General features: G+C 35.8%; 3 protein-coding genes across 13 annotated transcripts in view; 1 reads left to right on the top strand and 2 right to left on the bottom strand.

Annotated features, from left to right (window-relative positions):
* Positions 1-13,447, top strand: part of LOC106867089 (uncharacterized) — a 53,518-nt gene that overhangs the window by 2,529 nt on the left and 37,542 nt on the right. The window contains exons 1-2 of one of the 2 annotated variants that reach the window (XM_089344991.1): positions 6,512-6,870; positions 7,913-7,960. The gene's annotated coding sequence lies outside the window, so the exon portion shown is untranslated. Of the gene's footprint in view, positions 1-6,511; positions 6,871-7,912; positions 7,961-13,447 lie in introns of those variants that run through there. The other variant, XM_089344990.1, reaches the window with a different exon arrangement.
* Positions 1,717-7,388, bottom strand: LOC149130408 (uncharacterized). Of its 2 annotated transcripts, none has more exons than XM_089345135.1 (5): positions 7,287-7,388; positions 6,453-6,517; positions 5,436-5,471; positions 3,982-4,230; positions 1,717-2,717 (listed from the first exon to the last, which is right to left on the bottom strand). In XM_089345135.1, the coding sequence occupies exons 2-5, from the start codon at positions 6,490-6,492 to the stop codon at positions 2,647-2,649; spliced, it is 396 nt and encodes a 131-aa protein (XP_089201261.1). In that variant the 5' UTR covers positions 6,493-6,517; positions 7,287-7,388; the 3' UTR covers positions 1,717-2,646. The 2 variants fall into 2 exon arrangements, with proteins under 2 accessions (XP_089201261.1, XP_089201262.1); XM_089345136.1 differs by having other exon boundaries at positions 7,133-7,388.
* The window catches only part of LOC106883582 (uncharacterized), a 45,345-nt gene continuing 42,509 nt past the window's right edge, over positions 10,612-13,447 (bottom strand). For all 9 annotated transcript variants that reach the window (XM_052978001.2, XM_052978000.2, XM_014934648.3 and 6 more), the window contains 3 exons: positions 12,582-12,620; positions 11,802-12,050; positions 10,612-11,241 (listed from right to left, as the gene is read on the bottom strand). In XM_052978001.2, coding sequence (XP_052833961.1) covers positions 11,165-11,241; positions 11,802-12,050; positions 12,582-12,620 — 365 coding nt within the window. In that variant the 3' untranslated portion in view covers positions 10,612-11,164. The remainder of the gene's footprint in view (positions 11,242-11,801; positions 12,051-12,581; positions 12,621-13,447) is intronic.

Below are 13,447 nucleotides of genomic sequence, written 5' to 3' on the forward strand. Positions count from 1 at the left end.
TTACCTTTAACTAGCGTTAATATCCGTTTAATAATATAATATATTACTAGGCTATAATGCTTTATTTATTTTTATATTCACTTTCTTCACTTCATATTAAGCATGTCATTAGGTTTTTCCGTAAGGAAAAAATGTTTTATATTTGATGAACTCCCTTCCTCCACTTTTGACGTAGCAATTAGCTTACGATTTTTAGTTTACTTTACTGTCATCTATTTTGCCCGCCTCTCTCCTTTTTAATCATTTAATTTAAACCTTTAGCATTACGTTTTCAGCCCCCTCCCTTTATAACTCTATGTAAACAAGCGTTCTTACTTCTAACGGTCACTTACTTAACCATGTAATATTATAAGTCGTAAGTTACCTCATCATTTCGCATTTGTTGATTCCCTGAAGATGAATATACGTGGAATTTCAGCAGCTCTTATTTCTTTGGAGGAGGACTCACATATATTTTGAAACATGTGTAGGAATTAAAGGAACTTTTATTTATATGCGTTTTGCTCCATTTATTGTTATTATTCATATAAATATAAATATATATATATATATATATATATATATATATATATTCTATACTGTAAAACTTAATTTAATTTTAATTTTTAATAATTTGAATTTGAGTTTTTACCTGTAAATTTAGATTTTTATCCCTAACCAGATGGCTGCATCTTCTAGGCACTAGTTTCAGGCTCAGAATTTCTGGAGCCACCACCGACACTGGTTTACATTATTGTTCTATCCCCATATACTGCATTAATACTTCCTCACACTTTCCATTGTGTTGTTGTCTTTATTGAAATAATAATTTACTGAATACGCTCGTTTGTCACCTCCATTATAGCTTTGAAAAGATAGCTCTTAAAATCGAACTGCGCTCTTTAAAACTTGTACAAAGAATGAATACAAAGTAAAATTACTACCTCCTTTTATAGCAAGTTGATGCAGGTAGTTTATCCTGTCCCCCTCCAACTTTTACTTCATGCAGTTGAAAAAAAACACATTATTTATGGGTTGACTCAATATATATACACAAATTTGCATGCATATATATAAATATACACACACATTTGCATGTATATATATATAATGTGCATGCATATTATATATACATCTCCGCTTGCAAAGACCTGTTGAGGCAAGTGAAATCGAAATCGAACTCAACGACTGGCACCCATGCCAACGTCGTCTCCTTCATTGGACACGAAACTCGGCTTGCGAAGACCTGTTGGGGCAAGCGAAATCGTGATGGCACCTGTGCATCGCCTTCCTGGCACTTGTGCCGGTGGCGCATGTAAGGACATTCGAGCGAGACCGTTGCCAGTGCTGCTGGACTGGTTCTTGTGTGGGTGCTGCGTGAGATGCACCATTTTGAGCGTGGCCGTTGCCAGTGCCGCCTGACTGGCCTTCATTCCGGTGGCAAGTAAAAGCACCCACTACACTCTCGGAGTGGTTGGCGTTAGGAAGGGCATCCAGCTGTAGAAACTCTGCCAAATCAGATTGGAGTCTGGTGTAGCCATCTGGTTCACCAGTCCTCAGTCAATTCGTCCAACCCATGCTAGCACGGAAAGCGGACGTTAAACGATGATAATGATACATACACATTTGCATGCATGCATATATATATATATATATATATATATATATATACACATTTGCATGCATATATATATAATATAAATGATTTATGTTCCAAACACTCAGTTAATAATGACAGATATTTCAGTAAACTTTATTGAAGTAATGCCAATATATTTTAACAGAAAAAGCAGAATTTTCATAACAAAAAGGCTAAAGTGTTAAACATTAAGACCTTCCATCAAAATTTTTTTATATTGCAAACACCATTTAAATAACCTCACAGTTAATTCACTAATTTTTTCGTTATTTTAAAAAGGAATTCAAACAAAGCAATATATATATTAAAAGAAATATGGTAACAAAAGAGCTAAAGTGATCTAAATTAAAACCTTCCACTGAAAAAATTGTTTTTATTTTATATTGAAATGTGAACTTAATAATGGACAAAGCTATTTTACTAAATTCTTCATATGTAAGTCAGAGCAGAGTTTTGGAAAATTAGATGTTGATTCGACGATAATGCTGACAGTATAAATAGGGTGGCAGTAATTTAAACAGTAAAAGTTTATATCAAGGCTGATGTACATCAAAATAAGATTTAATAAATTATAGGTGCAGGCATGGGTGTGTGGTAAAATGCTTGCTTCCCACCCACATAGGACCAGATTAAATATCACAAAGTGTCCTTCTAGCATCAGATTATTTCTGGGCAAGTGTCTTCTACTATAGCCTCGGGCTGACCAAAACCTTTTGAGTGGATTTGAGAGATGGACACTGAAAGGCGTTGGTTGTGCATCTGTATTTATCCCCCATCACCGCTTAACAATTGGTGATGGTGTGTTTGTGTCCCCATCACTAAGTGGTTTAGCCTAAGAGACCAATGGAATAAGTTCTAGGCTTAGAAAAAAAAAGGCCCAGGTTTCAGTTTGTTCAACTAAAAACCCTTCAAGACAATGCTCTAGCATGGCCTCAGCAAAATGACTGAAACTGATTAAAGATAAAAGATTAAATATCAAAAAGTGTCCTTCTAGCACCTGAGATTATTACTGGTATTTCTTAAACTGTTTAAATGATGACAGCAATTATAATCCCAATGACAAAGATGAAGCTGGTTCTGAGGCTGCTGGTTCCACCATCTGCAAAAGATTTCAGTGTGATATCATCATATGCCACAGATATTGGTGTTGTATCACATACAAAGATCAACAATAAAACATATCATTTATATACCCTTTGCATTCCAACTTGCTCAAGACTGCCCTTGTTTCGATGGTGCAAAGCCCTCTTTTTTTTTTAAATGATCCAAATTGAAACCTTCCATCAAAATTTCCTGTTAATTTATGTTCGAAAAACCAGTTTAATGATGACAAAATTATTTTACTAAATTATTTTATATTTTCAAAATTAATTGAAACAAAGCCAGTGTATTTCCACAGAAATAAAGTAACAATAGGTTTAAAATGATCTAAATTTAAAGCTTCCATCAAAATTTCATAGTAATTTATGTTCCAAACAGCAACTTAGAAGTGATGAAGTTATTTTACTAAATTCTTTATTTAAAGATTAATTGAAACAAAGGCAGTGTATTTCAACAAAAATCTAATAACAAAAGGGTCAACACACATCAGTATCCTAGATTACTATATCTAAAAGATTATATGTTCCTCTTCAGAAGAATCGAAACCGCGATCCTATGACCGCAAGTCCGCTGCCCTAGAGGCAGCAATTTTAATATGAGTAAAAGAAAAAGGCATATCAGGGGTGAAGCATAACGTAAGATAAATTATTTTGCAAATCATGGTGTGGCTTACAATGCATAGCTTATCTATGCTTTTAAATTGAACTGAATTGAGCTTTGTAAGTGTTTGACTGTAGACTTGATCGGTGTCTACACCAAACGCATCATGAAAAAGAATGTGAACAAAATTAAATACTTATAGAAGATAGTGCATAAAATTTGAGAAGTATTTTCAATCTTTCAATGATGGCAGCCAAATCAAAGGTACTGTAGTTTGATGTAGGATATAAATAATATGACCACTTACTTATTGGGAAATTTGTATGTTCAATTCTTAAAAAAATTTAATTTAACTTTTTTAAGTATCACCATTATAGGTATGGGTGGAGAGGGAAGTGCCGCCTTCCAAGCAGTTTGTTGATAGGTGAGCATTGCTTGAGTGAATGGGCCTTCTCTCAGTGTGTACCTGTAAATTGGAGAGGTACACACCTCTATTGGGGAATTTACTTTTTTTGACTTCCTTTCATTTATTTTATGACTTTTTACATGCTAAAACCTACACTGTACCATCCTAAATATTTTCCACTGTCTCAACCCTCAATGGCCAATAAAGGAATTATTATTATTATTATTATTATTATTATTATGAATCATTTCCTTACTGTTTATCTTCAAATGAATTGTTCCACCTTGAAGGTTGTCATCGTCGAATCTCCAAGTCAAACATTCCTTTGTCACATTTCGAATCCACAGAGTGGAATGATTTCCACTCTGCGTAACTTTATAGTTAGTGCCGTTAGCACACGTCCTGTCACATTCATATTTATAATTGTGACACCTCCAAACCACTGGTCGTCTCATATTTGGTATTGTTATCATAAGAGTGACATTTCCATTGAGCACAACATTTCCTGAAATAAAGAAATCAGATAAGAAATTTGCTTCCCAATCACATGGTTCTGGGTTCAGTCCCACTACACAGTACCTTGGGAAAGTGTCTTCTACTACAGCCTCAGATGAGCCAAAACCTTGTGTGTGGATTTGGTTGATGGAAACTGAAAGAAGCCTGTTGTTTATTTATATGTGTGTTTGTTCTCCGCCACCACTTGCCAACTAGTGTTGGTGTGTCTATGTCCCAGTAACTTAGTGGTTCAGCAAAAGAGACCAGTAGAATAAGTACTGGGGTCAATTCATTCAACTAAAAATTCATCAAGACAGAAAATCAGCATCATTATGATGCCCACTGTTCCATGTTTCGTGGATAAGAGTTTTCATTCTCAACAGTAGGATACTCTTCCTGTCACTAACCTCCATCTGTTTCCAAACAAGGCTATAATATCCCATATATACACACATCACACAATGGGCTCCTTTTAGCTCCTATCTACCTAATCCACTCACAAGGCTTTTGTTGGCCTGGGGCTATAGTGGAGGACACTTAAACAAGGTGCCATACAGGGGGACTGGACCTTAAATTATACGCTTGGAAATAAAAGTTCCTAATCACAGCCATGCCTTCATCTCACATCCAAATGTAACCCTTTAGCATTTAAACTAACGATATCAGACCCAAATACTCTACTTGTCTGATGTTCAAACTAGCCATATCTGACCTCTCCCATCTAACCTACAATGTCATTCTGGAAATAAAGCATCACATCATTGAAATCTCAAAGCTGAGATAATGTGTGATTCATTCAAAACATTGTGAATAAATAAGCATTACATTTGACTGAGTAATTTGAATGCTAAAGGGTTAATATTTTTGTCATGGAAATTAAGAGGTAAAATGTGCAAAATAGATTATCAAAATAAGTTAAACATCTTATTACATTTAGCCTAACAAGTTTTAATTTAATGAGATTTATGTTTACTGGGACATGATTTTATCAGACATGGGTGTATGACCCCGGTTGAAACCCCCTGCTCTAGTGCTTCCCCAATGTGTATTTCTGGCTCTTTAGCCTTTCTCAATGGTCAAAATAAAAACATTTTAAGAAACCAAAAAGTAAAACAGTGACTAAAAAAGCTGAGTTAAGAGAAAGAATTAGAAGACAGAACTGAAAAGATAGTGTCTAGTTTAAAAGGAGAAAAAATGGTTTGTGAATCTATTTACCACTTTTGGTGATATAAACTTTTGCACTTGTCAAACCTGTAAAAGATGAAAACAAAGTTTTTGATTTTCAGATGATAGAATTCAAAACAATGTGAATAAATGAACAGTACATTAGACAGTAATTTTATTGCCAAAGGGTTAACCAAGCCATATGTGGCCCAAATATTATTGTTTTATGTTCAAACTGGCCACATCCACCCTCTCACACCTGGTGAGATGGATGAAGAATGAAACACAGCAACATGAATCTGCATTGATGTGAAACATAAGCCTAAATATTGAATTTCTGATGAAGATGTTCTACACCTGTAATACACAAGAAGATTGAATCTTGTATTTCATGAACATCTTTTGTATTAACAATAAAAAATATATATAAACTGACAAGACTATGCTACGAGTCAATACGGTTATGATCACAATAGAATGGCGATTGTATCACAATGCTGATGTCTGCCATTGTTTTAACATTTACCATTTCATCTTGCATGTCACAAAGACTGTCTTTTCTCTTCTACAGCCAGAAACCCTTCCTGTCACTATACATTCCTTGTTTCTAAGTGAAGTGGCATACCTACACAAGTGTGCCCTACTTGATTTTGCTTACTCACAAGTGCCTGAAAAATGGATATTTTCTTAAAGAAATTTTCTACAAATATGCCCTAGATGGTACAGATTGATTACATCTCAATTTTTAGAGGAAAAATTCATTCTGAGGGTGAGGAATAGTTTTGGAAAATTCACAAGAGTTGGATTTGTTTCCTCGTGACTTTCAGGAAAATGACTGTAAGGCGTTACTACATGACTATTTCATTGGCTGAGTTCAAATTCTGCCAAGGTCGACTTTGCCTTTCATCCTTTCGGGGGTCGATTAAATAAGTACCAGTTACGCACCGGGGTCGATTTAATCAACTTAATCCCTTTGTCTGTCCTTGTTTGTCCCCTCTATGTTTAGCCCCTTGTGGGCAATAAAGAAATAAGAGTGAATTATAAAGAAAAAGAACGACAAAGACTTACAAAATATTGCAGACAAACAGAAGAACTTTAGAATTTCCATGATCTGTAAAAATTATTTTCTGAAACTGAAAAACAACAGAAATTATTTGAGTTACACTAATTTTACAACAAACAAACAATAGTATGTAAAAAGGTGAAAGCCTGATACGAAAACGGTGGGTTTCTGTAAAAAATACAACACAATAATAATAATAGAAAATAAAAGGGGTAAGGTACAAAAGGAAGTCTTTTCGCCTTGGCATTCTACATCCTGGAAAACTACATTAAAACGGGCATTCCTTCGATATAACTCGACAAAAATCAAAACATTTAAAAAGCAAACAAACAAAAACTTTGGGTATTTCCGTGGAAGCAAATGACAGTTCGCTTCTGTTTTCTGCTCGGAAATTTGCGGATTCTACATACATACATGAAACAGGTAAGAACAAATAGGCAAGGCTTTTTTGGCATTCTACAAATATACCTTGATGTATGGGCATAACTACAGGGTTTTACCCGTAGTTATGCCGCTTTTTCTCTTCAAGTTTAAAATGAGACATTGTTGGCAATTTCGTTATATCCTATATTCCACAACCCGCGGAATATTTTCCTTGATTTTGTCAAGTTATATCGAAGGAATGCCTTAAAACGAATAAGCAGAGAGAGAAATGATACTAAAAATTTAATATTTTCAATTTCACCTTTCGTAATTATAATCTTAATTATCTGACATGTCAGAGAATTTTCGCCGAAGTAATACGCAGGTTTTTTTCTGCATAAATTTGAGTAATTACATTATGTATTTGTCAATCCTATCGTATGATCGAACGTTTTAAATATAATTCTGTTATTTACCGTTTTTTTCAGGTGTGAACACGTTGTAGTTGTTTCAGTTTGAACCTAGTTTAGGGAGTCGCTCGCCTGGTTAGTCCACAAATTTTAAAGGAATAACGGAATGAGATACGAAAGTGAAAGAGTTAAAATGAGGCGATAATCGTTATGATGACTCACATCCCGGAGATATAAACCTTTAATTTTTCTTTTTTTAAAAATAGAATCCCACGTTTTAGGCTATGAAGATTCCGATTCTCAAAAAAATATTTCAAAAATCACAACCTTCGTATTTTCGTACGTATTTTGCAAAAAAAAAAAAAAATCAACCAATTTCCGGGAAACTGGAGCCTGAAGAAATGGGGGGGGGGGGGGAATTTAGATTCTAAAGTTGCGATTTTTGGAAAAAAAATATTTTCAGAATTGGAATCTCCATAGCCTAAAACGTGGGATCTGTTAAAAAAGAAAAAAAAAAAACTAAAGCGGGGTAGGGTTCCGTTTACATCTCCGCCATGTGACCCTCCCCCCTTCCACCCCGTATACACCCACGAGAACAATCTGTTATTTGCGCATGAAGTTAAGCATAGGAGGTCTCTACACATGCTAGAAATAGCAGCCAAATCTCTTGATTTTTGTTTTTTTAATTACAGGTAGACAAGAGCGGAAATTGCGGTTCTAGAACATGGCATTTTTTCCACGTAAGTAACATATTTACCAAAATACTATATGCATAGAAAATTTCATTAAAAAATATTCATTTTTCTGAAAGTTATGACCTCCTAAAGTCTAGGGGGTAAAACCCTGTAGTTATGCCCAGATGTCTTTGTAATCGTCATCTACGCTGTTTGAAAGGTATTTGTGTAAAATTTCCTTAAAAAATACCCATTTTCCTGAAAGTTACGAAAATTCTGAGAAGTTATGAAATGTCGGGTCGTGTGAATTTTCCGAAACTCCTCTCGGAAAATTTTTTTTTCCAACAAATCTTTACATACGCTCAATGTGTATGATCTAAGAGATTGTTTGTTGAAAGTTTCATTGAAAAGTATCCATTTTTCTAGAAGTTATGAGGCAACAAAATCATGCCTGAATCTAAAACTTTTTAAAAACTTTTTTCCATTACACTCTTTTACTCTTTTACTTGTTTCAGTCTTTTGACTGTGGCCATGCTGGAGCACCGCCTTTTAGTCGAGCAAATCGACCCCAGGACTTATTCTTTGGAATCCTAGTACTTATTCTATCGGTCTCTCCTTTGCTGAACCGCTAGATTACGGGGACGTAAACACACCAGCATCGGTTGTCAAGTGATGGTTGGGGGGGGACAAACACAGACACACATACATATACATACATATGGAGCGTGGCCTTTGCCAGTACCGCCTGACAGGCCTTCATAGGATTTTCGAGCGAGATCGTTGCCAGTGCCCCTGGACTGGCTCTTGTGCGGGTGGCACATAAAAGACACCATCTTGAGCGTGGCCGTTGCCAGTACCGCCTGACTGGCCCTCGTGCGGGGGACACGTAAAAGCACCCACTACACTTTCTGAGTGGTTGGCATTAGGAAGGGCATCCAGCTGTAGAAACTCTGCCAAATTAGATTGGAGCCTAGTGTAGCCATCCGGTTTCACCAGTCCTCAGTCAAATCGTCCAACCCATGCTAGCATGGATAGCGGACGTTAAACGATGATGATGATGTATATATATACGATGGGCTTCTTTCAGTTTCCGTTTACCAAATCCACTCACAAGGCTTTGGTCGGCCCGAAGCTATAGTAGAAGACACTTGCCCAAGATGCCATGCAGTGGGACTGAACCCGGAACCATGTGATTGGTAAGCAAGCTACTTACCACACAGTCACTCAATAATTTATGACTTTCTGTTCTCTTCGAAAGTCCTCCTCCCACTCCCTTTTTCCCTACAAATTTCTTTATAATCGTAAGCTAGGCCGTTTGAGAGGTATTTGGCAAGACTTCTGCCCGTCCTCCCTCGAGAGGAGTCTTGAAAAATTCCCATGACATGACAGTTTCGTCATCATGACTGTAATGTTTGTTTCTATGCATTCTACACTTCTTCTCTTCTCCCTCTCTCTCTCTCTATATATATACATATGTGTGTGTATATATATATATATATATATATAGATATATATATATGTGTGTGTGTGTGTGAGTAAAAATAAATACAAAAAAAGGGGTTTTGTATGATTGTGTATAGAGGAATATATTATTTTGTTTAAAAGAGTTCCAACACTGTCTGTTTTTTATGTTTTATTTATATTCCTGCAAAACCAATGTGGGATATAGAATATGGAATGAATATGTATTTTCTATACCTTGTGGCATTTCATCATGGTCGGTATGACAGACTTTAACAGACTGTTTGTTATATATATATATATATATATATATATATATATATATATATATATGTATATGTATGTATGTATGTATGTATGTATGTATGTATGTATGTATGTATGTATATATATATATATATATATATATATATATATGTATATGTATATATATATATATATATATATATATATATATATATAGGCGCAGGAGTGGCTGTGTGGTAAGTAACTTGCTTACCAACCACATGGTTCCGGGTTCAGTCCCACTGCATGGCATCTTGGGCAAGTGTCTTCTACTATAGCCTCGGGCCGACCAAAGCCTTGTGAGTGGATTTGGTAGATGGAAACTGAAAGAAGCCCGTCGTATATATGTATATATATATATATATATATGTGTATGTGTGTGTCTGTGTTTGTCACACCAACATCGCTTGACAACCGATACTGGTGTGTTTACGTCCCCGTAACTTAGCAGTTCGGCAAAAGAGACCGATAGAATAAGTACTAGGCTAACAAAGAATAAGTCCTGGGGTCGATTTGCTTGACTAAAGGCGGTGCTCCAGCATGGCCGCAGTCAAATGACTGAAACAAGTAAAAGAGTAAAAGAGTATATGTGTGTGTGTGTGTGTGTGTATGTATATATGTGTGTGTGTGTATGTATATATGTGTGTGTGTATATGTATATATGTGTGTGTGTATATGTATATATGTGTGTGTATATGTATATATGTGTGTGTATATGTATATATGTGTGTGTATATGTATATATGTGTGTGTGTGTGCATATATATATTTGTGTGTGTGTATATATACATATATATTTGTGTGTGTGTGTGTGTATCTAACGATTTTTGTATGTTATTTTAAGTGGCTTATAAACACCTTCCACGTTGCAATTGTATATGTGTGTATATATATATATATATATATATATATATACACACACGCACAAACTCGTGATTTATTTTCCATGCACCGGATTAATAATGACAAAGTTATTTTAGTAATCTTTATTGAATTGTAGGCAGTATATTTTAACAGAAAAACGGAAATTTTATAACAAAAGAGTTAAAGTGATCAAAATTATAACCTTCCATCTCAAAGTTTTTTTTAATTTATATTCCAAATCTGAGCTTAATTATGGGAAAAGCTTTTTAACTAAATTCTTCGTTGTTTTTGAAATTGGCAGAAATGCAGTGAATTATAATAGAAATCATCACCATCATTATCCACAGAAATTCTGACAAATATTTGTCCCTGCTTTTCTAAGTTAGACATATGTAAGTCAGAGCAGAGTTTTGGAAAATTGGATGTCAATTCGACGATGATGCTGACAGTATAAATAAAGTGGCAGTAATTTAAAGAGTAAAAGTTTATATCAAGGCTGGTGTACATCAAAATAAGATTTAATAAATCTCTTATTTATTAAATTATAGGTGCAGGCAAGGGTGTGGTAAAATGCTTGCTTCCCACCCACATAGGACCAGATTAAATATCAAAAAGTGTCCTTCCAGCATCTGAGATTATTTCTGTTATTTCTTAAACTGTTTAAATGATGACAGCATTTATAATCCCGATGACAAAGATGAAGTGGGTTCTGAGGCCGCTGGTTCCTTGTGCACCATCTGCAAAAAAATTTCAGTGTGATATCACTATATGTCACAGATATTGGTGTCGTATCACATATAAAGATCAACAATAAAACATATCATCTATATACCCTTTTCATTCCAACTTGCTCAAGACTGTGGCCATGCTGGAGCACCGCCTTTATAGTCTAGCAAATCGACCCCAGGACTTATTCATTGTAAGCCTAGTACTTATTCTATCGGCTCACTTTTGCCGAACCGCTAAGTTACAGGGGCGTAAACACACCAGCATCGGTTGTCAAGCAATGCTGGGGGGGGGGGGCGCAAGCAGACACACAAGCACACACATACATATATATACGTATACATATACGACGGGCTTCTTCCAGTTTCCGTCTACCAAATCCAATCACAAGGCTTTGGTCGGCCCGAGGCTATAGTAGAAGACACTTGTCCAAGGTGCCACGCAGTGGGACTGAACCCGGAACCATGTGGTTGGTAAGCAAGCTACTTACCACACAGCCACTCCTGCACCTATAAGCTACTTACCACACAGCCACCCCTGGAATTATTAATATTATAAATTATTTCCTTACTGCTTATCTTCAAATCGGTTGTTCCAAAGTTGATATTGTAGTCCGCAAACATCCAGGTCAAACAATCCTCTGTTACTTTTGTTATCGAAAGAGTAGAAGTATTCCCACTCTGCATAACTTTATAGTTAGTCCCGTTAGCACATGTCCTGTCACATTCATATTTATAATTGTTGCACCTCCAAACCACTGGTCTTCGCATATTTGGTACTGTAATATTGAGGGTGGCTTCTCCATTGAGCTTAATATTTTCTGAAATAAAGAAATCAGATAAGAAATTTGCTTCCCAAAAACATGGTTCTGGGTTCAGTCCCACTGTGCAACACCTTTGCCAAGTGTTTTCTACTACAGCCTCGACTATCATAATTGCAGCTACATGGTAATCAAATGAGTGGTGGTGCAGTAAAAAAAATGCACCCACTACACTTTGTAAAGGGGTCAGTTTTAGGAAGGTCATCAAGAAATAGGAACCTTGACAATGCATGGAATGGAGCTTGCCACAATGTTGGCTTGTTGGATCCATGGCAAGATTGAAGGTGGCCATTTTATAAGTACCCTCACACAGGCCATCTCGACCCTGGTTGAAACCCACTGCTCCAGTGCTTCCCTGGTGTGTATTTCTGGCTCTTTAACCTTTCTCAATGGTCAAGTTAAAAATTTAAAGAAACCAAAAAGCAAAATAGTGACTAAAAAAGCTATGAGTTAAGAGAAAGAAATAGAAAACAGAACTGAAAAGATAGTGTCTAGTTTAAAAAGGAGAAAAATGTTTGTGAATCTATTTACCACTTTGGATAATTTCATAAATCCCTGCACTTGCCAAACCTGTAAAAGATGAAAACATTAAGTTTTGATTTTCAGATGATATAATTCAAAACAATGTGAATAAACAAACAGTACATTAGACAGTAATTTGATTGCCAAAGGGTTAAGCCAGCCATATCTGGCCCAAATATTACATAGGCGCAGGAGTGGCTGTGTGGTAAGTAGATTGCTTACCAACCATATGGCTGCGGGTTCAGTCCCACTGCGTGGCACCTTGGGCCGACCAAAGCCTTGTGAGTGGATTTGGTAGACGGGAACTGAAAGAAGCCCGTCGTATATATTCAATAAACTGGGATATTATGGCAGGAAGAACATCTGATTGTATATAAAGAAAACTCTGATCACAAGTATGGAAAATTAGGTGTTCAAACAATGATGATGGTGAAAAGATAACCCTGAAATCTTTCATATGACAAAACTGTCGCTAACATTGGTTTATCTGTTTATTTCAGGTCCAGTTGTGTTAAGAGGAAATGTCACTTTTCATACTGAAGAAATAGCCAATATGAAAAGGTCTATTATCTGGGAAAATGGTCGTTGCAGTCTCAGATATGCCAATACATGCTGCAACAATGGTAACTATGAAGTTAGCCACACTGGTAACATTTCTACTCTTTGGATCCAAAGTGTCTCTCAGGAAGATATGACTTGAGTTTTTCGAAGTGACAATCTCTGCTATGCGAAAATTACTGTGGTGACAAAAAGCAAGGAAATTACTTCTGCTAATAATAACAACAATAATTTCATCAATCCCCAAGAAGATGAAAGACAATACCACAGAACAATCAATCATCTCTTGTATATGGATGATCTTAAAACTGTATGCT

This window comes from Octopus bimaculoides, chromosome 29 (genome assembly GCF_046866305.1).
Source record: "Octopus bimaculoides isolate indiv1 chromosome 29, ASM4686630v1, whole genome shotgun sequence".
Lineage (NCBI taxonomy): Eukaryota > Metazoa > Mollusca > Cephalopoda > Octopoda > Octopodidae > Octopus > Octopus bimaculoides.

Bases quoted from the DNA above. Each gene is read 5' to 3' on its own strand.
- LOC149130408 (XM_089345135.1), bottom strand. From the start codon at position 6,492: ATGGAAATTCTAAAGTTCTTCTGTTTGTCTGCAATATTTT. The intron at 4,231-5,435 runs GTAAATAGATTC...TCTTTATTTCAG, and splicing joins AGTTTATATCACCAAAAGTG to GAAATGTTGTGCTCAATGGA. The intron at 2,718-3,981 runs GTAAGGAAATGA...AATCTTTTGCAG, and splicing joins AATTCATTTGAAGATAAACA to ATGGTGGAACCAGCAGCCTC.